Below are 27,576 nucleotides of genomic sequence, written 5' to 3'. Positions count from 1 at the left end.
GCATCCCATCAGTCATAGCACACCCCACTCCACAGCGGAACGGAAAGAAACCCAATGATGAAGCATTCCACCGAGGGGTACCTCACTGGTGGGTGAGGGTTTTTCTAATAGGGAAATCTTTTTTTCCTTGTCCTTCCAGTGGTAGTTTTTTGGATTCTTAGTAAGAAATTAACCCTTCATTTTCCAACATGATAAGACTTTAAAAAAAGACTGGTCACTTATATCTTGGCATTGTACCCGGGACTGGTTGATTATCATTATTAAAACTGCAACATGATTATCGGAGGAACTAAAGGGTGAGATTCTCAATATAGAGGTCCACCTAAAATCATACCTATCCACAGGGGCCCTTAAAAAATGCCTTGAGGAATTAAATCAAACAATAAATGAATATGACATCTAACTAAAACAGACAAAACATTAAAAACCTAAAAAAGGACATAAGCAAGTTTTCACATGAAAAAGTATACCCTTATATTAGAGAAGACAATGGGGGTCATTCTGACCCCGGCCGGCGGCGGTAGCCGCTAGCCTGGCTGGGACCGCCAGAAGACCGTACCGCGGTCAAAAGACCGCGGCGGTCATTCTGGGTTTCCCACTGGGCTGGCGGGCGACCGCCAAAAGGCCGCCAGCCAGCCCAGTGGGAAACACCCTTCCACGATGAAGCCGGCTCCGAATGGAGCCGGCGGAGTGGAAGGTGTGCAACAGGTGCAGTAGCACCCGTCGCGAATTTCAGTGTCTGCTGAGCAGACACTGAAATTCAAAGTGGGGCCCTCTTACGGGGGCCCCTGTAGTGCCCCCAGGGGCCCCACGACACCCCTCACCGCCATCCTGTTCCTGGCGGTCGAAACCACCAGGAACAGGATGGCGGTGAGGGGGTCGGAATCCCCATGGCGGCGCAGCAAGCTGCGCCGCCATGGAGGATTCCCATGGGCAGCGGAAAGTCGGCGGTACACCGCCGACTTTCCGTTTCTGGCCGCGGCTGTACCACCGCGGTCAGAATGCCCTGCGAAGCACCGCCAGCCTGTTGGCGGTGCTCCCCCCGACCCAAGGACCGCCGGGGTCGGAATGACCCCCTATGTTCCCTCAGGAAGAAATCCAGAGTAAAATATGGACTCCGACTCATCAGACTCAGGCTCCAGTAATTTAGACCCCAATGTGAAAGGGCAATATCAGGAGAGACGGAATAAAAGAAGAAACAGCAGAGCTGGTTTCAGAACAGGTAGAGGGTGGGCACTTATCCTATGTATCCAGACCCCTATGCACATGCCCCAACACCCCAAATCTATCCTCCTCATTTTGAACATTGGGAACCTCAAGGAGATAAATTTTCACAGTACTGCCCCCCTTTTTTAGAACCAAGCCAGAGACGCCCAAGGGGCAAATCAAAGAAACAACCCAAGTTCAATGGGCATCCAACCCAGATCTAGGGAAGATGATGACAAGGAACATGACAATGGAGAGTACACAAAGTCTGGACAATCAAGCCGGCCAAAGCAGCCGCACAGTCTAGTAGTAAATCTAAGTGACATACCATTGAGTGACCCACATATATATGTCTTTGGGAAAGGTTTGGGTTTCGTCCTAATGCCCCCCCTCTGGACAAATTCAGATTGTGCATAGAAGTAAATGATTTTATGAGGAAGATCAAGCGAACACCCTTTTTCAAAGGTCAACCAGCGGACAGTTCAACCCAAGGGAACGCAGGTCTATGTAAGAAGTCATCCTTCACATCCTCAGGTACATTTATCACAGTAGAAAACCTTACCTTTGAAAAAGCAGTCCTAAAAGACATCAGCAAGATCAATCCAAACACTTTGAAGGTGTTCCATAACACAACAAAGGATGAGAAAAACACGTAACTGGAATTAGCTAACTCCACCAACATAGTAATAAAACCAGTAGATGAGGAAGGTGCCATTGTGATCCAAACCATAGAAAGTTATCGTAAAGAATGTCTGAGACTATTGGGCGATACCTGCAACTACAAAAAACTCAAGGAGGACCCAACTGATTTTCTTAAGACTAGGATAAACAGGATGGTGGAGCACGCTCTAGTGCACAACTAGATCTCCCAGAAAAGAAGGGGATTTTCTAATCAACAAAAATCCTATAACTCCATACTTCTATCCGACCCCAAAATCCACAAAAATCTCAAAACGCCCTCCTGGTAGACTAATAGTATCAGGTATCAATTCTATTTTAGAACCTTTGTCCCATTTCGCAGATGCTTTTTTAAGACCCATAGTCCAAAACACGGATACCTAGTTCAAAGATACGGAAGACGAACTGTGTCTCTTGACCCAGAAAATGAGATACCGATAGGACTGGATGTGGAGAGACTATACACACGTCTCCCTCACTCTGACACATTACGTATAACTGAGGAGGTTATCTTTGACATAGATTGGGACTACCAAACACTACAGAACATGGTTATGGAATGCTGTTTCTGGGCCTTAACAAACATTTTTTTGAGTTTGAAGGAAATCTGTACCTCCAGAAAGATGGGGCCAGCATGAGAAGCACCTTTGCTCTAAGCCTGGCTGGCCTCTATGTCCATCATCTTGATAAACAGAGAATTCTAAACCCTACTAATCCATACAGAGAGAACATAGTATTGTGGAAAAGACATATTGATGATATACTGGCTATCTGGAAAGGTGAAGATATGCAAGTTGGGACATTCCTAGAGTGGTTAAACAGACCAGACCAATTCTTGAGATTCACCCACACAATGAGCAAGGAACAACTGGTCTTTTTGGATCTAAACTTTATAGCCACCAATGGTGCCCTTAAAACAACCATTCATGAAAGACCAACAGACAAAAACTGTTTACTTCTGAGAGAAGTACATTTGAGAGAGAATCTTCCATTTGGAAAATTCCTCAGATTGAGAAGGGATTGCTCAGAGATATCGGATTACAAACAACAAGCCAAGAATTTAGCATCAAAACTGGAGGCAAGGAAATACCTCTCAAGAATAATCAATCCAGCCATGAAACAAGCTCCCATGAAATAGAGAATCCCTCCTGGACACCCCTCCTCAAAAGTAGGAGGAAAGACCGATATGTATTGCAATATTAAATATAGCCTTCAATCAAGTAAGCAAGGTCATCAACAAACATTGGTGTATCCTCAACAGCGACTCATTGAATATCCCCAAACCCATGATCTCACTTAAGCTAGGGAGAAGTCTTAGAGATATGCTTGTACACACCTGTCCACGTCATTTCCATAAGAAATTGGATGGTATCAACTACCTACCACCACCCAAAGGACACCATCTATGTGGTAGTTGTAGTGTGCGCCATCTAACGAAGGTTACTAAACGGGTCACCTTTAACAACAATACAGCATCGGACATCAGAGACTTCTCCAACTGTAACACTCAGCGAGCAGTATACATGATCACTTGCCCATGTAACTTACAGTATGTGGGGATGACCCCCCGCAAGGTTAGAACTCACATCTCTAAACATTGTAGTAACCTGCAATGCGGACGGGCTACTACTAAAATATCCACTCACTACAAAGAAAAAGCACACACCAGTGGGTTATCCTAGAACATCATAAAGAGATTAATTGGGAGTCCATACTGTGTGAAAGAGAACAACGGTGGGTCTACAAATTACGTATACACTAAATAGGACTCAATGAAAACATCCCTTGGAGCCAGCTTATGAAGCATTGACATCACAGTGAGTATCACTCAGATATACATCTCCGACTGTGATAGGTACACCTTAGCTGCATAATAAGATTCTGCCCTTTGTCCATTTTTATCATTTACATTTCCCAGTGCCAATACGAGTAATCAATCCTACATCAATATAAGTAAAGTACTTTCTTTCACTCTCACATAAATATTATCATTATTATTATAGAAAGGGAACCCTCTTTTACGTTTCACAACGTCACCACAAGTAATCAATCATTAATTAACACAAGAAAAGTAACCTTTGGTACTCCCAGGTATTATAATTATTACAACAAACTAAAGGGAGCACCCCTTTTTCCTTTCTTTCTGCTTTCACCAGCCACATAAGCACCCGAAAGACCTCCCTGCCATAACAGGCACTCTCAAGGGGCGCCTATCCTTAGGGCCCTCGCGTACCTCCCTTCATTCCACAGGATGTCACTATTTTGACAAGTAAGCGATCCAGTGCTGCGCGTCTTAGTACGCTGAGATACAAAGACCGCAGTTCATTAAACTTGCCTCCGACGTGAGCCCTCAAGATTTAGACCACAGGGAGGTGAGCATTAGTTACTGAGCAGGAGTGTTGCTTTGAAGAAGTAAGTGCCATTTAAATATTTTAACTTCGCGTCACAGACACTGAAAAATAAGATGAGTCCATCCTAAAGCTTTGCCTAATCTTTAGAGTGTGACTACAAGCTCACACCCCTCCTGGAGGATCTATGATACAAGAGTCCAAACACTATTGAGTAGGTCATGCATGCACCATGTGTGCATTGTTTGTGTGCTTCACGTGTTTTAAGTGTAGTATGTTTTGTAATGTCTATTATGAGAATGCATTGGTTCTCTCATTCTGATAATCATGAGGGTCTTTTCCCACGAGTGAGGTGCAGTTTGAAAATATGTGGCACCATACCGACAAGCAATATATATAGCAGCCCAATATGAATGAGGGCTAAGATAACTATATTCCTTTACATTTTTAAAAGGCCTTAATAACGGACATCATAAATGATAGGTATCATCGTACGACACCACATTAGTTGGGTGAATTGCACATCACATAGCATGTATTATTAATGCTTTCATTAGTGGGAGTGAAACAAGGAGTGGCACCAGGGAGCCAAACTTAGTCCTGAAGAGGAGCCTGTGGGTAAAGCTCTGAAACATGTAGACCAGGAAGTAAGGTACATGACATGCCCCACTTCCATAGCCCCTTTTTAATCATACCACCTCCTGGAGATCTATTAAACCATTGGAACCACTAGGAGGCAGGTATTTTTAACTTATCCAAGACCCCACCATTCCTGTCCCTCATTTGATTCACATTGACAAGACTACATCATTGCTCCCACATTTCCCATAGGTCATAGGACGCCCTACTCCGCAGCAGAATGGGAAGAAACTAAATGATGACGCATGTCACCAAGGGGTAACCCTGGTGGGTGAGGGGTTTTCTAAAAGGAAAATCCTTTTTTCCTTGTCCTTCCTGTGATAGATCTTTTTGTTGGGCCTTTTTCATAATGTTACATAGGCTATAAGGAGGACAGACCCAGCCACACAGCCTCCTTCTCCCTCTTCTCTTTCATATGAATGAATTCTTCTACATTCAGACTTAGACATTTTTCTGGAAGTCAGATCTCCGTCAGTGGGGCAAACCCACAAGGTGAATCCTACCAACAATTCAAGGTTGACAATTTCGTCTCACTGGGGGTCGCAGTCTCCCACTTTTCTCTGGAGGAAAAGTTGGCAACATATTTTTTAAATCCACGTTTTGCAGTGTGGCCAGGAAGAGTACACTCTAACGTGATTCAAGAGTCCAGGATCTAAAGGGCACCAGTTGGTTGTTAGGATTCACTCCAGCAGGTCCAGATGGAACTAGTCAGCTGGCAGTTGCAAAGAGAGAGGTCTCTAGAAACTTGTTGAATTCCTGCACAACAAACAGGAGGTCAGCCAACTGACTCTTGCAGCCACTTCTGAGGTCCAGCATTCAAGGCAAGCAGGTCCAATCTTCCATTAGGTTCTTCAGACAACGGGGCAGTACTACTTCTGATCTACGCAGGTCCAGGAGTGTTCTGAGGAGTGGTCTGTGGGGTACATAGTTATGCCCAGTGCCACCCTGTGGGTGGAGAGCTAGCGTTTATCCACCCCTTACAGCTGCACAGCAGGTCCAGATGGAACTAGTCAGCTTGGCAGTTGCCAAGAGAGAAGTCGCTAGAAGCTTGTTGAATTCCTGCACGTCAAACAGGAGGTCAGACAACTGACTCTTGCAGCCACTTCTGAGGTCCAGCATTCAAGGCAAGCAGGTCCAACCTTCCTTTAGGTTATTTAGGCAGTGGGGCAATACTACTTCTGATCCACGCAGGTCCAGGAGTGTTCTGAGGAGAGGTCTGTGAGGTACATAGTTATGCCCAATGCCATCCTGTGGGTAGAGAGCAAGCCTTTATCCACCCCTTACACCAGTCTGGTCAGTTTCTCTACCCCCACTGGCTTTGGTACCAGCCTGACTAGACAGACAATGGACAGGCCGGCCCAGGTGTGAAGTGCTTCTGCCAGTGACAAGGTAGGCATCTTTTGAAGTGAGCAAGGGGCTGAGTACAACTCCTAGGCTATGCTTTGGAGCTCCGAAAGGGGCTGGACACTACTTACACGCCATCCTGCTCAGGAGACGAACATCCCTCCCCACTCCCAAGGCCCTTTGTCTGGTGCTTGGGAGCAATACACATAACACTCCAGGAAAGCCTTCAGAGATCAAGGGACACTGGAGTCTGGCAGAAAGACACATTTGGCTTACACAGGAAAATGACAACTTTCTAAAAGTGTAATTTCCAAAACAGCAATTAAAAAATCTGACTTTACATTAAGTTGGATTTTAAATTACTATAAACATGAGCCCTCAAATCATTCACCATTTTACAGCTATTTCCAAAATTAAGTTATGCATAATAAGGCTTTATGATGTAACTCAGTGCTTTTCTATGGGAGAGACAGCTTTGCCACTGTGAAAAACAACTTTCACTGCCAGGACATTTAAAACTTAAATCATACATACTACTGTTTAAAAACCATGCACCCTGAAATATGGGCATTGAGGGCCAACTTAAGGGTGACATAGGGATTGAAAAAGAAGGTTTAAGCCTGACAAAAGGTTTATTTTGTCAGGTCAAATTGGTAGTTTACAACTGTAAACAGAGCCTTGAAGGGCAAGCCTGGAAACATGTTCTACAATGCTACTTTAATGGGTGGTACAATGAGTACTGCAGCCCACATGTAGCATTTAATTTACAGGCTCTAGGTACATATATTATCATGTGGTAGGGGCACATAACTAAATTAAATGTACCAATTGGGCATATGACAATGTTATCATATTAAGAAGGGAGAGCGCAAACACTTTACCACTGGTTGGAGGGAGTAAAGAGTGCAGAGTCAACGTAAATGGGTTCAATAAGAGAAGGCAAAATTCTGGGGGAATACCACACACAATGCTGTAATTTCCGACATGGTTGTACTATGTTTTTGTTATATGATTATTTTGTGTTCTATAGCTATATTTCCTGTTCTCACCAGTGGGGCAAGAATAGAAACAGTTGCTTTTTAGGTCTCCATGAAACCAGATGCCGTTTTTGGTGACGTCCCACTGAACCTGTTTTTACTGCAATAAAAAACTCCAAAAGGAGTTCATTTAATTTATTTTGAGTGTCATTATGCACTAAGAGTGACAATCTTAAAACCTTAATTTTATGCAGCTACTTTTAACAATTGTTTCATAAACATGTCTAATTAAATTGTCTTTTATGTTGATGGTTAAAAATTTAGGAACAACACCTTAATCTTCTGGAGTATCGAGTGCTGCAAAGAAAAGGCTGTTTAGCTGAATTGTTCAAAACTTTGGAAACCAACAAGCATCTCCTTCATATTGAGCATTACTCCATAAGTGAAACATCTCTTGAACAGGTAATTTCTGGAACTTCATTTGACCATATCAAGGTAAAATGTTATGTTCTGCAAATTTTCCATTTACCATCCACATCAGTACAACCAGATCACAAATTCTGCCCGGGTGGTTCTACCTCCGATTGTCATTAAGACACAAAGGCCACCCCTGGAATAATACTCTTACTAAGGCCTTAGCGACATTTTGGAGTTCCTGGTCCTCCAGTGGGCCTAGACCGGATGCTGAAGGCACTGAGGGGACCCTCAAAGTCATATATACTGTTGTCGTGGTCGGCTGATACTGTTGTTTTTGGTCATAAAAGCTTCAAGTAGGACAAAGCTAGATTTCATAGCCTCAAGTTTGCTTCACTGCCTTACTGCTGGTAGATTCTCCACTCAGTCCAAGGTTTAACTTTGCATATTGATACTTTTATGGTTCTCAAAATCCATCAGTCGGGCAAGAATAGAAACAGTTGCTTTTTAGGTCTCCAGGAAACCAGATACCTTTTTTGGTGAAGTCCAACTGAACCTATTTTCACTGCAATAAAAACCTCCAGAGGGGGCAAACATGGCTTTCTTGTCTGCTGAGCATGAGCCGCTTCTGGCAAGACAGCACTGTGTGCTCCAGAGATAGAAAAAAACATTGCTAAATCCCACTTTTCTTCTGCTGGGAAGGTCATTCTAGTCACTCCAAAAGTCCTCATGCTTGCTGGAAAGGACTCTACACACCAAGGCCCATATTTAAGAAAAGGAGGTGCATCAGAGCTGATGCACCACTTTTCTGCTCTGCCCTACCGGCACCTAAAGTCACCATGGTTGAGTCGTATTTATAATACGGTGCATCAAACTTTTTGAAGCTATGGTGCCGCTTTGCTACACTAGCATCAAAGATTTTGATACTAGAGTAGCAAAGTGCAAAGAGGCTCACAGGTTTCTATGGGAGCATATTTTTAACACCTGAACTAAGCAGGCATTAAATATTATGCCCAAAATGGTGCAGTGAAATCTGTTGAATTTCACTGTGCCATTTTTGCAGGCCTTCTAGTGCCGGAATGCCCCCCTTGTATACATTATGCCTGATATAGGCATAATGTGGTGCAAGGGTTTACAAAGTGGCACGATGCATGCATTGCACAATTCTGTAAATATGGTACTTGGAAAAAGTCTTAGTGTAAAAAAAAGACGCTATGGGGTGTTAACTTTGCGCTAGGGGCTCTTAAATATGCCCTTAAGTCTTTCTTCAGCCAGGGATCCTGCAGAGTCCATTCCTCAGAAGTCACCAGGCACTTCCTATTGTCATGAGGCCTTCTGCTTGTTGTATCCCTGCAGCAGGTAACAGGAGTCCACCCACTTGTAGAGCATGTCCCTGAATGCCAGCAGGGATCAGGTGACCTTGAGTCTTCATCTTACAGCAGTCAGTCAGAGCTTTCTTGGTTCAGGACATTTCTTTCTGGCTAAGTAGGAGAACCAAAGGAGGAAAGTACAGCTGCTACTGGAATTCAGCAAGTCAGCTGAAAAGCTGGTGCGGTGGAGGCACAAACTTTCCATGGTAGTCATGACCAGCCTATCATATCTAGGGTTGGTCGCCTCTTCGGGTAACGTTTGTCCATGAAACAGCCTCTATGTACGAGGAGAAAGGTACTTAAAGCCAAAATGTGACTGCAGGGCCACCATGCCATTGTGCACTACCGTTAAGAATGTGATTTCCAAAATCCTACCTTCAAAGTTGGGGTCCTTCTCAATGCTGATAATTTAAGCCCAATGTGCAAAGAATATTTGTGGGATTTTCTTTTGGAGTATATCATGCATCATTAGCATGAATAGTATAGATACTTATGGGAATGGCATCAATGGGCAATCTAAATAGGGAATTCCAAATCAAAAGTCCTCATGTGGGTCAGAGGGAGGGTCCTTTACAGATAAGAGGTTAGGCCACAATATGTAAATACATAATTCAGAAAGACTTCACATGGAGATTAATTGCTCTCTGTTGGAAAACTAAGACCAAAGGAACATTCAATCAGTTGGTCACTGTAGACACTCATTATTTAATTATTTACTTATTTTGATGTCAGTTTTCATAAATATCTCAGTAAATCTATACACAGATAAATGTTACGTATGGTGCAATGCATTGCACACATGAACAGTCATCAGGGAGCCTGTGTAATATAAAAAATAGACAAGTTTAGCCGGTTCCAGAATTGCTTTAAAGGGGAAAGGATGAAAGAGTAAGGTTTCCAGGAAAAAGTCTCTGAGAGTTGGTATTTTTTTGATTAACTTACCCGTACAACGTTTCTTTGTTAGTCACAATGGGGTGGTGTTGTCACACCATTCAAGAGAAGCAAAAGATAGGTTCAAATGTTCATTTTTCATACGTGGAGGCAAACTGTCCTGATCCTACTAGAAAAGTAAATATTTTTTCTTTGGGGTAAGCGTTGATGCATTTCAACCCTTGCTGAGTGGAGGGTCTCCTCAAGACTCAGAACTGGGAGACCTTCATTTTCCTGAGTGATAAAGATGGGCTGAAAAAGAGCACTTCACAATAACCTTGTTTTTGAATTGTCTAACCACAATCAACATGCTCAATATTGCACAGGGTGTCTAGAAACTCTTTTGGAATACTTGGGTGTTTACCATATTTCTTTTACTTGGAAAATCCCCTGTCCATTGATTTAATGCACAGCACCAAACTTTCTTTATGTACATGTCCTCCTCTATTACTTTGAGGGAGTTACATTGAGGCGGTTATTTCAGTGGATGAGGAAGAAGCAACAAAGGACTTCCCCGCCAGCCAGTTCAAAAGATGTCATCAACCTGCCATTGCGTCTGCTGAAATAACCGCCTCATTACTGACCTGACATCAGCAGGACTGATTTCAGATTGGCCTCGCCACTTAGAGTGAATACGCAATACCAAAATACCTTGCATGCAAATTGGGCTCTCCTTTGAATCCTATAGGTCCTCATAACAACCAATTTTCCAAACATCTGGAATCCAACTCCTTTCATCAAATCAGAGTATGGTTTTAGGCCCCATCAAAATACAGAACCTTTTCTGGAAGTCTCAGAACACATAGTAGCATCTTTCGATACGGCCTCATGTCCAATACTGATTGAGCTGCCTTGGATCTGTGTCTCAGCTATAAAATGTCTCCCCTCTTTTCTCTGTAACCAATCTTAGTTCAATTAATGAACCTTATTTCGTCCTAAAGCCATAAAAGTCCAAATAAATTCATTATACTGTAAGAACATTTTAAAAGTCATCTCCCGGTGAGGTTTAAGTAGGCACAAATGAAACGTCTATATTATCAATGTATGCATACAAATGAATGACTAAAAATATAGCTCCATGTGGCGGCTATGAACTTGATTTACTACCATCAAAATATGACGTATGCAGACTGGACATCATGCTAGAAGGAGCTGGGATCAAGTAATAATACAAGACAACCTAAAATACATAGAAAAATGAAGTATATACAACTAAAACATTTAGGGTCGCATCCTTTTTTCAATTTACGTGGACTCGCACAGCGTGATTATGATACATCATTAAAAAGAACAATAGCATACTAATGTATGTTTGAAGAAAAGCTCCAAATGACAATAACCAAACAAGTGAAGTTCTTAATTAAGAGTACAGGAGAACACAAACTATTAATTATTTAGATTTGCCATACATCACTTGCAAAATAAAGCTTGACCGCCTGTGACTAACTGTTTTAAAACCTATTTTGGACTAATAGAACCGTATAAATGATAATGGTAACTTTATTGTTCGATTTCTCAAAGCCCTAAGGCAGTGGTTCCCAACCTTTTGACTTCTGTGGACCCCCATTTTATCAATAATGGAGCCCGGGGATCCCCACTGAATCATTATTGGAACACGGGGACCCCCACTGAGTCATTACTGATAGCTGGAACTTAATATTATTACATTTTGTAAGCAGTCGCGGACCCCCTGAGGAGGCTTCGTGGACCCCCAGGGGTCCCCGGCCCACAGGTTGGGAACCACTGCCCTAAGGCAATGCACAGGTGTAGATGCAAGCATTTTAGTCACTGTGATACCGTTCTTCATATAGGGAAGAAATGTGTTAGAGCTAATCAACTTACAATTCCATCTCCAAGAACAGTATTGAATTTTATATTGAAATTGTGGAACCAACACTATAATAGAAAATATGTTTTAAAAATGTCAGCTAAAGAGCAAATATAAAGGCACCCTTATTGCTTTCCCTGTGAAATAATTGGTATGGATTCTCTAGGCCCACATTACAAATCTGGCAACAACAATGTATTCTGTTCTGACCTATTTAAAGATTTTTCTTGCTGTCCCCATTTGAATTATACCCACTAGTTGGCATACTGGGATAATCCACTTCCTTCATGGAATCACATAGGTTGGACAGAAAAACAAAAAATGATCACCTGTTTCAGCATTGACCAAGCAGAATGGGCAATCCGAGGTCGCAGCACCTTGCTTAGCCCATTAGCCTTTTGAAAGTATTCAAGGGCAGGGTTCAAATCTCTACTTCAAATACAATGTTCTTGCTATGGGGGGGCTTATCCTATCCAAGTTTATTTCAAATACATAGTACCATTTATGCGACAACATTTTTTCACTTAATTTGGCCCCTTCTAACCCGTACCATATTAGACGCATCTAGAGGTCCCAATATGCTTGTTTCACTTTTGTGAGGATGCTTTTTTTAAATCAGCGGGTGATTCCTAGACTTCTGGCATCCCAATTTCCTCACTTAAAAGTTTAATCCTTTTCAACCAAGGGCTCCAAATGTATTTGTCAATTCTGATATACTCCTTCAAAGCTTCCCCACACGGACCCAATTAGTCTGTGGTCCACAAACGCACAAATAAGACATGAATTTTAAGTGAATAAGGTGGTCAATACTTTGAAAAGAAATGTCCATACAAAGAGAAATGAGAGATGTGCTCCTTGGGAGGCTAAACAGCAACCTTAAAAGTTTGTTTTCAGTGGCAACTAATAGAGGCGCATCCACCCATCCCCAAAGTTCAGCTCCATCGCAGGCACCAGCCATAGCTGTCGCCCCATGCACATCAAGAGCCTGTGAAATGGCACCACTGGAGGTAGCCTTGTGCTTCCTTGTTATTACAAAGGATCTTTTGTGAAGAGCCAATCTGCTCTTCTCAACTTGGGGATCCTGGGATAAGTTGGCAGCCAGTCTAATGCCGAAGTAATCAAAGCTTTTGACTCACTCCAATGACACTCCATCCAGCCACATCCTGTCTCTGAAGGACTTATGAGGTCTCAGGGTCATGAACGTAGACTTTGAGGGTTTTACCTCAAGGCCTCTGGTGGAGCAGAATTTTGCCACGCTATCCAACAGTGCTTGCAGACCTGATGGCGTCTGAGAAATAAGAAGCATATCATTTGCAAACATGAGTACTGGCAAACTCATGCCCGCAACTCTAGGGGCATTGTGTCTGCATTGAACTAACCAGTCCACCTCTCCATTTATATACAAGCTAAAAAGTGTAGGAGCTAACACGCAACCTTGATGAACCCCTCGGTTAATTGGGATCCTGGAGGTTAGGTCCCTCCCCATTATTCCATCTTACCTGGGCATAGGTATTAAAATGCAGGAACCAGAGAATTCATAAGAGATCTGCGGGAATACCATAAGATTCCAAGACCTTCCATAGCCTTTCCCTTGGCACCAGGTCAAACACTGCATTAGGTCACTGAAGGTGACACAAATGTGTTCATGCATGATAGTTATGTACTTCCCACACATCACTGTAAAGCCTAACACTTGGTCCATGGTGCTCACCTTTGTCGTAAAACCAGCTTGACAATCTGAAAATATCCTGCTTTCTGACATTCAGGACTGCAATCTCGCCAAAACATGTCTACAGAAGATTTTTTGACTGTTGTCTAACATACTAATCAGTTTATAATTGGAAGGTTTGTCCCTTCTTCCCTTTTTATAAATCTGAACTATTATAGTTCCTTTCCAAGAAGCAGGGGCTTCTCCTCGCTGATTACAATGTTGTTTCCCAGAGCATTCAAACAGGGGATCCAAATCTCAGGTTGTGAGAGAAACATGTTGCCTGCAATACCAACCGGGCCAGAGGTCTTCTCTACTTTCATTTATTTTAAAGCCTGGGCAGTTTCCTCTTTACTGAAGGCAAGGAAAATACCTTTATTGCTGGGGTTTAGAGTTCTCATTCTCTCTCATTCCTGAGAATTTCATTTGGGGGCATTCTGCCTCTACCCATTCTAGAAGTTTCGGATCTCCCATGGATCCGAATCATTGATTGGGGTGAGGGATATTGAAAGACCTACGTCAGTTTTGTGTTTGTCATTGTTCCAAGCCTTATAGAGGTCCCCAAAATGGGCCACCCAAACATCTGTCATTACTCCAGATTCCAAGTGGTTGTCAATACTGCAGGAGTCCTCTGCTTTAAGCTTCCAGAATCCCTTGTTTGTCCTATTCTTTAGAGCGACTGTCAGCTCACCCCATTGTGCCTTCTCCCATGATTGTTTGGCTTGCAACAGGATGGTCCTATATTCAGTCCTAGCTACATGATTGGCTCCTATTTCTTTGCTTCTGATTGTTTCCAGAAGTTTAGATTTAGCTACCCTGCACCTACTTGTGTACCACCCCCTACTTTGTAAAAAGGGGTTGAAGGGAATCCATAAGTGCACAATGAGTATTTCAAAAATGCATTTTGGTGATTTCCAGACCTACACATGGGGCTAAATTGCCCACAAATATATTATATATTTGAGTTTGGGTATTGATGTGAGTTACTAGTCTTTGCCATTTACGAACCTTCTGTTATTAGTGGCTTCAATTTGACTTTGACCTATTGGCTGGAAAATTTAACCCCACAAATGGTGCTCTACAAAAGAGAACACTTAGGGAATTGTGATCACTGTCTGACCTTGAAACCACCCTCATATCCATCAGTGATGTCCATGATGATTCATCTAAAAAGATGTAAATATTGCTGGTACACTTCCCTCTCTTAAACATTAGATGCAATGGATAATCAGAGGCCATGTGCCCATTCACTACTTAAAAATCATATGTTATTAACAAATCTATTACTTGGAAGGAGGTTTTGGACATACCAGTGGCACTAGAAACTGGAACATAGGCTGATCTCCTAGGATCACTCAATGAATCCTCCTGGGTTCAAATGATTAGAGGCCAGGGGATATGAGTGTTACAATCTCCTGCAATAATTTTACAGTGGTGGGTGTTTAATGCTTCTAGCAAGACTGATAAACACTCTAATGTTCTTACCGCTCCCTAGGACCTGTTGACCTTTCATAAATATTAAAGATGGCAATAAAGCCTGTCCCACTCTTGTGGCCAGTATATTGATATACCCTATATCTCTCTACTTTTGTCTGGGAGTCGCTTGGCTCCAGTAAAAAGGTCCATCCTCATCCATATCAGCAATCCCCAGAAGCCCTCCCAGAACTTGAGGGTTCCACGTTAGAGTAAAAGGTAATGTACCGTGATCTGAATAACGGTTCTGTAGCCCAAGTCTCTTGTAGTAAAACAATGTGATGCTGGTCAATGAATGTGCACTAGGCAGGATCCCCCAGTTTATCACTATCCCCTGCAAATTTCCAAGATAATAATTTTAAGCTTGTGTTCTGTCTGGGGGATGTTCTCATTCCCTGCACAATTAGATTCACTGCTTGAGTCACTGTTGGAGATCCTGGCTGTGGGTATGCGTGACTTAGTGATTTACCCATCACTTTAGGGCTTGTGACTTTTGTTTCTCACCCCTTTAATATAGCACACTCACTCCAATCCTGCGTTAGTCAGTCGATGGGAGAAACGTCAGCTATGTTGGCCATGCTTGAGGTAGAAGTGGGCACTGGGACCCTGGGGCTTGGCAAATGGCTTTTTGGATACATTATCAGAATCAGTGTAGGGGGATGTAGGGCTTTGAATTTGAGTCTCATCTGGGTATCATTAGAGGATATGAATTTGTGTTCTATTAAACCCTCTATGATCTCAGGATTTACCAACTTCAACGTTATATGATCGAGGTCTGAAATGTTATTACTAAATCTGAGGGCCAAGTAGATACCCTCTCTGACCACTGATCTACACCCCTCACCTTTGTGATCCAGTGGATTACCTTATTTGTTAATGAATCAGGCTATTCCTTAGCACCCACCCGCAACCTTGGGATGTTGCTTACATATATGTCATACTCCTGCTTACGAGAAGACAACAGCCTAGTGAGGGGGAAAGGTTGGGTTGGGGGGGCCATGTCGACCTTGGATTGAGGGAAATGCTCCCCACTCCCGTTTGTCTCATTAGGAAGGGTTTTACTACCTGCCCCTCACATGGTGGGAAAATTTGATTTGTGCTTGGGCAGGAGCTAGGATGTTGATATTAGCAGTAAGATTGTCCATAGGTTTTACATGGTTCTTGTGTATGTACTCTCCCTTCCCAGGTATAATTAATGGGTTTGAGATAATGACAGTTATCAAATTTGTTAAGGTGGCCAATTTTTCCTTGAGGACATGGGACATCTCGGTAATATGTTCTTGTAGCTTCCTTTTCTCTTATTTCATAGTGGATATCTGAGAACAGGTACAATTTGACTCAGGAGACAAGGTCAAAGGATTATATTTTATGTGATTATCTAGGGACCCTAATACTTTGAACTGGTTTGTGCATTCTGCAGCTGTTGTATGACCTTCAGTACTATGGGTGAAGGACTAGGTTGAAGTGGATATTAAAGGAGTATATATTACGGATTGCAAATCTACAGGAATCTTGCTGTTGGGTTGGGACACTGTACAATTACTCCCAGGTTTAAAAAATTATGTGATGTCCTCTGTCTCTCCCTTTCCTGATCTGACCCATCTAGCTTTCGGAGCTAACAATCCCTCTAACTCCTCAATAAGAATGTTTTTTGTAGAGGGTTCAATTTTCTGCATGTTTTGGTTGCTTGCTTGCTTTCCCCAAGTCAAGGGCTTTGTCAATGGCTTTATGTTTAACCATAGTAGCCGCTGGGTTAAATTCCCCTACAATTAAATATCTACTCTGGATTACATCTAAGATTGTGGTGTCCAAAAGCCTTTACCTCATGCACCTTATCTGCTCTAATGTACCTTCTGAAGTATATTAGTTAGTAACTGTATTGGCCGATATTTCCTTCTATGGAAGAGCCGTACTCCTCAGCAAAGTGGTTTGGTATTCCCAGGATTTTAAATTTTAAATAGCTCTGTATATGGGGTGCAAGATCAGTCACCGCTACACACTATCACTACGCTGTAGCTGTGTTTTTTACACTTTGGCCAACTGATCAATAGGAGCAAGATGTTAAATACACAGAAGGAAAAAGAGGTAATATAAAACTAAAGACCCCTGTTGGAAAAACACTATTGCTATTCGGGGAGACAACAGTATAATTTACACTTAGACAATGAATATTCCTTCAGACTCCAGTTGCCAGGATTCAAAAAGAACACAAAGCTCCTTTGCTTACTTGGCAGCTATGTATTAGATTGAGGTCTCTCTAGGCGTACGGATGCTCCTTCTGACCACATGATCTGGAAAAAGATCAAAGCATGGCTTTTCACATAGAATAATTCCTGTATCCTTCAGTCAGTATTAGCACAAGGAGGTCCTTACCAGCTAGCTGCTGTGCTTTACAAAGATGTCACTCATTTGTTTATTCATTCTTTCAGGCGAAAACATCTAATGAAGGTGTCCCCATTTTGTAATCTAATTTCAACACCTAAAAGCATGGAGAGAGACCTAATTGTGGTCTGCCTACTCAAACGTTAGTGGATGATTCACTACCTTTTGAAAAAGAATGCCCACAGAGAACAGGAATCTTGTTTAGGAATATTACTCATGGGAGGAGCATTGAAATGGGTGTTGAAGGTGGATGCTCGGAACAACAACAACATTTTCAATGCACTTGTGCAGAATGGTTAAAATCTTTTTAGGCCACCTTTATCTTCATTTGTCAAGCCAATGTGCCAAATAGGATAACTGTTTGCTGCCTTAATCCTATACCTGCAAATCTCCTACCACCAGTACTAACCAGGATGTTTCCTATAGATATGTTAAAGAATGCAGGGAAAATAAATTGTCCAAAAATGAATAACTCATGTTCTTTTCCAAGGTTCTAGAAAGCCATGAATCTCTCATCTTCTTTTTGAGTTAATATTGAAGAACCAGTTAGCAAATAGAAACACTGTTGAGCAGAAAGGTTACAAATACAACACCAAGAATAAGAATTATTTGTTGGCTATCATTCATTATTAAACATTCCATATATTACTTCAGTGAGACCAGAGGTGTTTATAACAAATATTTGTTTCTGCTAATAAGGGTGTATGGGGTAGCTTAAGGTGGACGTACAAAGAGAAACCCTACTCTCCTTGCATTTCTCTACCAACTGATGTCATTTTAGCGTGCTGCTCCAGGTGCGCAACTAGAAGTGCTATTTGGGGAGACGGTGTGTGACCCCATGAGTTCCTGTGAAAGGACACTTTTAACTATCTCCTTAGCAGTATGTGGGATCCCTTAAATATCACCACCCCACTTTGGACCTCAGTGAGGCCCAATTTTTTACCTCCCATACACCAATCTGCCTATGTCATCAAAGTCTGTCCTTATTTTGATGACTTAACACTTGCCTTCATCACCATTGTACTATTAATTGAGTTGTTGATGGCAACAGAATTAAGAGGCTGAGATCAACTTTACACAGGGGACACACATGTAAAATCAATGCGGACCACCAGATACAGCAGAGTAATATGCTGTGCCCACAGAGAGCACCACAAATGCTTAGCTTCACAGGTTTGGATGTCAATGGTTTTGGGTTCTGTGCAGACAGATACCATGATTACTGTGAGACAGGGGCAACATTTTCTTTTATTCAAGCATAATCTTAAATCTAGATTTTTTTGTTTTCACTTATTTTGTGTAATGTGTGATTTTCTTTCCAACACAAACTTTCTTCACACACATTGTGCATGCTGGATACTGGATCAAATTGAAAATGTATTGCAGATGGTTCCCAGTACTTTGAGGAGGCATCTAACATCATTTTTACTTGGAGGCATGCATTAAGTAATGTTTTCATGCACATCATCTCCCCTGAGCAGGTATCTTGCATGACGTTTGTACATAAGGACATACCTCAAGTACAAGTTTCATGCAGGCAACCAGCTATTATGAGTAATATGCATAGAATGCATATATTATTTTAAAATTACATGTACTATGTGTTTAAAACAAATTGTAATTTCCGCAACCTGGAGCTTATTACTCAGTGTAATCTTAATGACCATTATGTAACTCTGCTCAAGATATATTTCAAGGAATAGGACAAAGACTGTTCTTCATCCCTATGTGTTTTGTACTGATGCTAATGGTTTCTCAACCCTCTGCAGAGTGATTATGCTATTCATACCCCACGTGATCCCTAAAACATGGTAAAATTATCTATATTTCTAATTGGCTTATTTAACTTAGTCCCTCGTATTTGGTATAAGGTGTTGAGGTCCGGTAAGTTGAATGTCACTATTAGACTGCAGCACCCATTGTTCCACCCACTACAGTGACAGTGAAAAATTGACAGAAGGCCTATCATTATAGGTGGGCTAGGGCAGTTTTACATCTGCAATGCAGCCTGTTACAATAAACCTTTCTGACAAAAACTCCCCTTTAATTATTAGTAAATTGCACCTACATAGACCTATAAGCCCTCATGCAGGGAACAAAGTATTTGAAGGTAAGGCAGGAAGACATTTGATGTAATCAAGTCTCTACACTGAAAAGGCCCCAGAAGCTATTTTCATTGTAGCGAGGCTAGCTGTTGCATAGGAAAGAACTGGAATATATTATTTCCATCTGATATGCTAATTTGATTTAGGAAATAGCTGGAAATATCATTTGAATGCTCTTTTTACTTGTTATTTCAAATCCAATTAATGGTAAAATTGATTTTGTAATAACTATTAAGGAAAATGTATTTTTAGAAAGTTGCCTTTTACTGCTTAAAGCCTCTGGAGACCCATGTCGCTAAGCTCTAACTGTCCACTGAATACCCCCTTGATGAGTTGTGAAAATTGCTCCCAGAGCAGAGCAAAGATCATGTGTGTAAGGGGGTATATCTGTTCCTCTGACAGGCTGATCATCTTGGTTGTGCCCAGGAAGTTGATTAACGTCAAAAAGGCCTACCCTGTCACAAGCAGATGTTTGTTGACAGCTAAGTAGCGCCCTACTTTGTTCCCTTAGTCAAGCAGCCACCAATCCCAGTGTACTAACAAAGGCTTCCTCCACAGCTGGTTTAGAGTATCAAAAGAAAATGGAACTGTTCATTTCTATGACTACACCTCCGGGTGGGGACTTGGGCACTGCAGAGACGGAGAACAGTTCTGCTGTGTTGGATGTAGGTGGAACGGTGCAATGGGGGCTTGTTTACTGTAATGAAAACAAGAACTGCTACAAATGTTGGCAGGTTATGTCAAAACAATGATTTAATGAAAACTAAGTTATTAAAAATTAGAATGACAACAAACTATGCCTAGTACCACAATATTTTAGTAAATAATGTCTAAAAACATAATTACTGACAAAATTCAAACAAATATGTATTTACCTTCAATATTACATCACCCTGTTTTTTTCAGTATTAATATTGTGACTGTGCCATTAAGGTCAAACAATATTTTTGATAGTTAAGTATCAAACCAGCAAATCACATAGAACTGTGCAGCAGAAATAGTGAAATATGAAATTGCCTTGTTTCTCTAAACATTTCATATTAAATAATTAGATAAGTACAATAATTTTATTTTATTTTGACTTTTACCATTTAAAAAAAAAAATGTATGTTATTTTGGAGTTTAGGGTGGGTTGTGTTTCATTTAACTATGTTAAATAAATAATGGTATTATTAATGTGTATTGTAAATTGAAACGTTTTGTGTGTCATTTTAAATAGATGCAATTTTAAATGGACTTTTACATGTTTTGGTGTTGGAGTTTTGAGCTGTTTATATATTGTTTTAGTTTAAGGGTTACATTGTCTACTGGGGGCCCGATGGGAACGGTTAATATTAATTATATTTTAACACGTTTTATTGTTAGTTTTTGTCTCTAAAATATCGTCCTTGTAAATTATTGTCATTGCGATTGAAATTAAATTACATTTAGTTCCTCACTGGTCCACTTAGAAAAAGCAGTAGGAAAGATGGGTCCTGCGATACTAATGAAACTGAAATTATATACTTCCCTACTGATTACCTTTAACTTAACCTTAACCCAGTGATACTCATAGAAAGGCCCAGGAGCCGCATGCGGCCCTCTTGATGTTTACATGCGGCCCTCTGGTTAACAGCAGCACTGGGCTGCTGTTTGCTCGACTCAGCACTAGCACTAACAAGATGTTAAATAAACAGGCAAACTTGTATTTAAGGTGAATTGATGTTAAAGAAAGGAAATAACTAGTGTGTACTGCATAAATTAACTTTAGAAACACCTTGATTTTTGAAAACATGTTCCAGCAAAAGTGTAAAAGCATGATAAGTCTTTTCAAATTTCAAAAAAAGTATTTCATTAACATGCAAAACCCTTTTACTTTGGTACACGAGATTATATCAGTGAGTGCCCTGAGAAGTACTTTTTTAAAGTGATAGTTTTCAAACAAGAATTGTAAAACATTCACCCTTCCCTACTACCCTGACAACAATCCCAATGGTGAACTAAGAGACAAGTCATTTGTTATGTGCACTCCTTGGATGGCCTGGGTTTTTATTATACATGAAAATTATAGCTTATTACATCACACATAAGAAGGTTTTGGCAGCACACATCCCAAAGTCATGTATATCGAGTTCCTCATATGTCATAATGAGCAAAAAGCAGGGAAAGTTAAATACAACATTTACCTAGGATCACACAATTTCTAGAAGTGGAGAAGCCACTATTATTCCGGTTCACACTGTGCAATTCACGCCCTCAGTCACATCACAGGCCAATCTTTGTGGCCCCTGGGAATATGTTTGCGAGTACCCATGCCTTAACCTAACCCACTTCCTAACTCTGACCCTTAAATTTGCCATAACTATTATATGAACTTATAAACCCATAAATTAATGCTTTTCTGTGACCTTGCTGAGTTGCTCCAGTGTTTTCATCTGTTTTTTTTCCCCTGCATCGTCTTATGTTCCCTGTGGTTTTTCTCTTCATAGTATGTTGTCACCCTCTTGCAGTAATGAAGTTAAAGAGGGAGGCAAAACCTGAGTCCTCTTCTCTTGACTGTTGTTTCTCTTGTTGGAATTTAAATCATAAAGAAAACCCTAAAGGAGGCTATCTACAAGAGCACAGAAAGCTTGCGACTCTGTAATTTTATTGACAGAATAATAATAATCCCTATGCTGCCAGGAGTGTTGTGCTGTTGGGAGGTGTGTGCCATGGATTTTAGAACCATCTTTTCCTTTGATCTTCTCTGGGGGAGCCACTGATAAAGCAGCAGGTACCACACTGGGCCTACCATATAACATTAAAGGGATATTTCTCTCCACTTCACCCGTGTCCTTGTACTGGTTGTGTGCCTTGGTACCCCGATTTCAGGAGTAATGATGCCAGCACAAGTAATAAATAACATAAAGTTTGTGGAGTCCTATTATTTCTACAGGGTACACACCTTGCCTTTCCCTGGCCACTCAACAATAAATATGAGGCTTTTAACAGACTGTGGGCCTCATTTACCAAGTGCAGGGTTGCGCTGTACTCACAACAATATGGCCCATCCTTGTGTTTCCCCCTGCGCCGGTGCTAAATTAGCTGTATAGCGCAAATGCAGCCACCCTTGTGCCATGGTGCAAGGATGGCTGCGTTACAGGGCAGGTTGTTTCTGTGCCGGAAGGCACACCTTCCTGCACAAAAACAGTCTTTAAAGCTGATTTACTCCTTCTATATGTGCTGCAGACATAGCAAGAGCAAAAAACTAGGAGAAATAAAAGTATTTCTCCTCATTGCGCCATGATAACAGCATGTTTTTGGCACTGCCTCAGGTTTATGATTTCTCGTCAATCTGGGGCAGCGTCAAAAGCAATGGGTGTTGTAGTGGTATGCCCCGAGCAACATCCAGTGCACGCCCCTCTGCCGCAGAAAACTGCGTTGGAGCGGCCTTTATTTACAAGAAGGCGTTAAGCCACGAAAAGTGGCTTAGCACTGCCTTGTAAATATGGCAATGGGCACAGCACCACCGGAGCATTGCTGAAAGTGACGCTCCAATGGCACTAGGGGCTCATAAATGAGCCCCTATGAATGCTACAAGGGGCGATCCCTGTGTTATTATCGGGGAACAAAGCATGGCTGGTGTAATTTCCGTTACCCTTGGCGTTTGAAGTCAGTGGTTCGGTAGGAAGAATCACAATTCAAAATCTTTTTTCTAATAAAAAAAAGTTTATGTTTTAAACACAAATGTTGACCTTTAAATTAATCTAATGCATAACCGTACTGTGATAATTTTTTATAAATTGCAATTACATGAGAAAGTGAATGAGCCTTAATAAAAAATGAAACAGTTCCGTACAAAATATGAATTTATGTTGGTGACTGCATATGGCTATAACGTCACTGCTCATAATAAAATGTTTTTTGCTGAGGATTTGCATGTCTGGGAATCCTAATGTTGATACACCAAAGTATGTAGTATACAATTATTTTCGAATAACACAAGGCTTCTTGGAAACAAGGGGGCATTTTTATACTCCGTTTGCGCCGGAATTGCGTTGTTTTTTTTACGCAATTCCGACGCAAAACTAACTCCATATTTATACTTTGGCGTTAGACGCGTCTAGCGCCAAAGTCCATGGAGTTTGCGTCATTTTTTAGCGTGGACACCTACTTTGCGTTAATGAGATGCAAGGTAGGCGTTCCCGTCTAAAAAATTTACTCCGAGGCATGTGCGCCGTATTTACACTCCCGGGCAAAATTCACGCCCGGGAGTGGGCGGGTCCAAAAAAATGACGTCCGGCCGCTTTTGCGCCTTTTTTTAGCGCCTGGAAAAGGCAGGCGTTAAGGGACCTGTGGGCCCTGAAGGAGCCCAGAGGTGCCCTCCCATGCCCCCAGGGACACCCCCTGTCACCCTTGCCCACCCCAGGAGGACACCCAAGTCTGGAGGGACACATCCCAGGGACATTAAGGTAAGTTCAGGTAAGTAATTTTTTTTGTGGCATAGGGGGGCCTGATTTGTGCCCCCCTACATGCCACTATGCCCAATGACCATGCCCAGGGGACAGAAGTCCCCTGGGCATGGCCATTGGGCAAGGGGGCATGACTCCTGTCTTTGCTAAGACAGGAGGCATTTCTATGGGGGTTGGGAGTCGTAAAAAATGGCGCAAATCGGGTTGAGGCGAAAAATTTGCCTCAGCCTGACTTGCCCCATTTTTTGGCGCCCAAGCTCCATATCCCCCTACGCCGGCGCTGCCTGGTGTACGTTGTTTTTTTCCACGCACACCAGGCAGCGCCGGCGGCTAACGCCGGCTAACGTCATTGATTAAATACGGCGCCCGCATGGCGCTTCAGAATGGCGTTAGCCGGCGCTTATTTTTTTCACGCAAAACTGCGTTAGCGCAGTTTTGCGTCAAAAAGTATAAATATGGCCCAAGATATTTTTGAAATCAGCAAGACATCTCAACTTTCGGAAAGCAGCGCGGATGATGCTGTAGCGAAATATTCTACCTTTCAGTCAACAATTAAAAACTCATAACTAATGTTCTTTTGAGTTTCATGAATCACAGAGATACACAGATGAACACAAAATAATGTTACCCCCCTGGCTAAATGATAACTTTCTTGTGAGGACGCTTGCAGCTCTGTGACAAGCAAACTGCATAATATACTGGGCTTTGCATCTGAATAGTCATTCTGTCTAATGTCTTCCAGGTGTTCATAAACTTTGCTGCACAGTCACACGAAGCATCTGGGTGTATAGCAGAATCAGTAAGCGAGGAGAACACGCGTTATGTACTATCCTAAGCAAAGAGGGGCTGACAAATGACTTGATTTGCGTGGAAAATGAAGTGCTACACTTCTTTGAAAAGCCAGCACAGGTGATGAACAACTGGGTCGCCAGGAAGCATTGTGTCAACAAAGCAAATTACCAGACATTACGATTATAGTATCCTCCAACATTGTTATGTTTGTGAGCAGTTGTTTGCCAACTAGAAAAAATGTAAATGCACGTTTTAAAGGGCTAACTATATTTTTCAATCTGTTTTTAAAGTCTAATCAATTTATTTGCCAAACATAGAAGTAGGAATGGTATGCAGATAAATATATACTATTTTTTAAAGTATTCATTTAATCACGAAATGTGCCAGACTGTTTTTCACTAAACTCTCTTAGCAAATAAATTATTGTTACTTACTTTGTTACCTATTTTGTATTTGCTACCTATTGTTAATTGTTTTATACACAACAAGAATTATGCCTGAATCTGTGTGTCATGCATATAGGCATATATGGTCCCTGACTCTCCGAACAGTAATAACCAGTCAGATTTTCCAAATGACCAATAAATATGTATATAATTTCCATTGGTATTCATTGCATGTAAATTGACCCCATATATTCATTTTGGCTACCATAAAAGACTGATTGGATTTTACTTTTCAGTGGGTCAATGAGTCCGTCCCTTATGACATGGCATTTAAAATTGAACAGAATTCTTTTTCCTGTGCAATGCCCCGTAGAAAGGCGGCAAAAGATCATCTGCATATTTCATCATCTGTACGGTGCTTCTTCATGCTCTTCAGCAATCAGAACACCACTTATGTGCGATTTTCACAATAAAATGTAAAATGGTTTTTGTTCCTCAACCACTTATTAAATGTTGCATTCTGTTTGGAGTGTTTTTCTACTTTGTGCTTCTACCTGTTATAGATCTAGTATATGGCACACAATAGATGGGAATGGTAGACATTTTTAATACAACTCTAATCTAGAGTTTCATTCACATTGTTTTGATGCAGTCAATTTGAAACAATGAAATCTTTAGTCACACAGCCAATAAAAATGTTTAATTGAAGACCTCATTTACAAAAAACTGACTCATCATCATTGATGTGTCAGATTTTTGCGCCTGATGCATACCCTCTAACAGCACCATGGATGCAATGTATGTACAGTACAGAGCTCAAAGGCCACCATCCATGTGACTTTAGCATTTCCTAATGGGTCGCAAATTGCGACCAATCTCATAAATATATTAATGAGGTAGGTCGCTTTGCTACTCATTAGGAAACGCAAAATGAAACTCCACGAGTTTCATACATTTGAATGCCGAATCCCTAATTGCGATTTGCAGGGATTCGCAATAAGGGAATTGCAATTTAATAAAATGATACATCTGGCCCTTGGTTTTCCTCTTTGAAGCAGAAGGTAATAGCAAATGAGGAAGCAAGTGTATGCAATTCTACATGCAAGTGTGCGAGTCAGTGTCTTGGCTGCTATGACTCCTGCCTTTGCACTGTGTGAGATGCAATGTGTATGTTGGTAACCTCCTGGCAGAGCACTGGAAGCATGCTCACTGACCAAAGGAGCTCATCCCACAGAGTGCGCCGTGTCCGTTATCCGTCTGTATACCAAGCAAGGCATCTCCTTGGTTGGCAGGAAAGAAGTGTGAGCCCGAAAGAACTAAAAGAGGGGAAGGTGTCTGAGTTTGCAATAATCCTGTGCACAGATACAATAAATACACAGATACAATGAGGCATATTTACAAGCCCCTGGCGCCTCCTTCGGCCACATTAACGTAATTTTCTTTACGCTAATATGGCTTTAATGAGGCATTTTTGCAGTGCAGTATTTTGGCACATTGAAATGTACATTTCACTGTCCCATTTTTGCCTTCATTTTTAACGCCTGCTCAAAGCAGGTGTTAAAATGACGCACCCATAGTAACCTAGGGGCCTCCTTGCACTTTGCTGCACTAACACCAAACTTTTTGATGCTAGTGCAACAAAGCGCTACAATAGCATCAAAAATTCTGACGCTATTGTCCTAACAACTGCCACAGTGCTCCATTTTGTAAATGGTGTCAGGTGGGGCAGGGGCGAGGCAAACAAAATCGGCGCATGAGTGCTGATGCCCGAGTTTCTTGTAAATATGCCCCAAAGTTCTTTTCTCTCTCCCTCCATCCCGATCAGTGACAGGGAAGGGAATCGGCATAAGAGAGAGAACGGAGCCTCACGACTCAGCCTCATGATGTGACACTCTGATTTATTACTTCTGGTGTCAAGGAATAATTCTGGTATCTCTACAACACAAAGACACACCTTAAGTAATAACTTTTGATTAAAACAATAAACTTGACTGTAATTATGAAATGGTATACCCAGATACTCTGTAAAATTTGACTATTTATACAAAGTTGTTTTAATTTATCCATATACGCACATGTACATAGTTTAACATGTTTGAAACTATTACGTGCATCTACATTTGGGGACTTGGAGGGGGGGAACCGACCCTAGGGAGGTTCCCCCAGTAGGAATTTGGGGAATGGTGCAGTCTTTGGGCTGCATGGGCTTCCCTTGGGCTATTTAGGCTACATGGGGCGACATGATATATATCCGGCCATTTTAAGCTGGGTCACCATTTTGGAACTGGTGACACAACAGCTGGTAGCAGGCTTTGCAGTTTAATTAGGTGGTTTTATTAGTGCTAATTCATTATTCATTAATTAATTAAGTAGTGTTAATACAGCAGTAGTTGTTTAAAGGTGGTGAACATTGTTAGAAATGGGGTCTCTGGATGGCAGTCAGTTTGCACTCTGTCTAAGCAGGGACCCTCACTTTAGTCAGGGTAATGGAAATACACACTTAGATAACCCCTGCTCACCCCATTGGTAGCTTAGCACAAGCAGTCAGGCTTATCTCAAAGGCAAT

At 41.6% G+C, this 27,576-nt stretch overlaps 1 protein-coding gene across 1 annotated transcript in view; it reads left to right on the top strand.

Moving 5' to 3' along the window:
- The window catches only part of ABCA13 (ATP binding cassette subfamily A member 13), a 2,435,905-nt gene extending 2,410,396 nt beyond the window's left edge, over positions 1 to 25,509 (top strand). The window contains exons 52-53 of the mRNA XM_069216941.1: positions 7,517 to 7,654; positions 24,575 to 25,509. Of these exons, the coding sequence (XP_069073042.1) occupies positions 7,517 to 7,654; positions 24,575 to 24,667 (231 nt within the window). The 3' untranslated portion in view covers positions 24,668 to 25,509. The remainder of the gene's footprint in view (positions 1 to 7,516; positions 7,655 to 24,574) is intronic.
- Positions 25,510 to 27,576: the final 2,067 nt, after the last annotated feature.

Source organism: Pleurodeles waltl, chromosome 2_1 (genome assembly GCF_031143425.1).
Source record: "Pleurodeles waltl isolate 20211129_DDA chromosome 2_1, aPleWal1.hap1.20221129, whole genome shotgun sequence".
Classification (NCBI taxonomy): domain Eukaryota; kingdom Metazoa; phylum Chordata; class Amphibia; order Caudata; family Salamandridae; genus Pleurodeles; species Pleurodeles waltl.
This window is presented reverse-complemented; position numbering and strand designations above follow the sequence as displayed.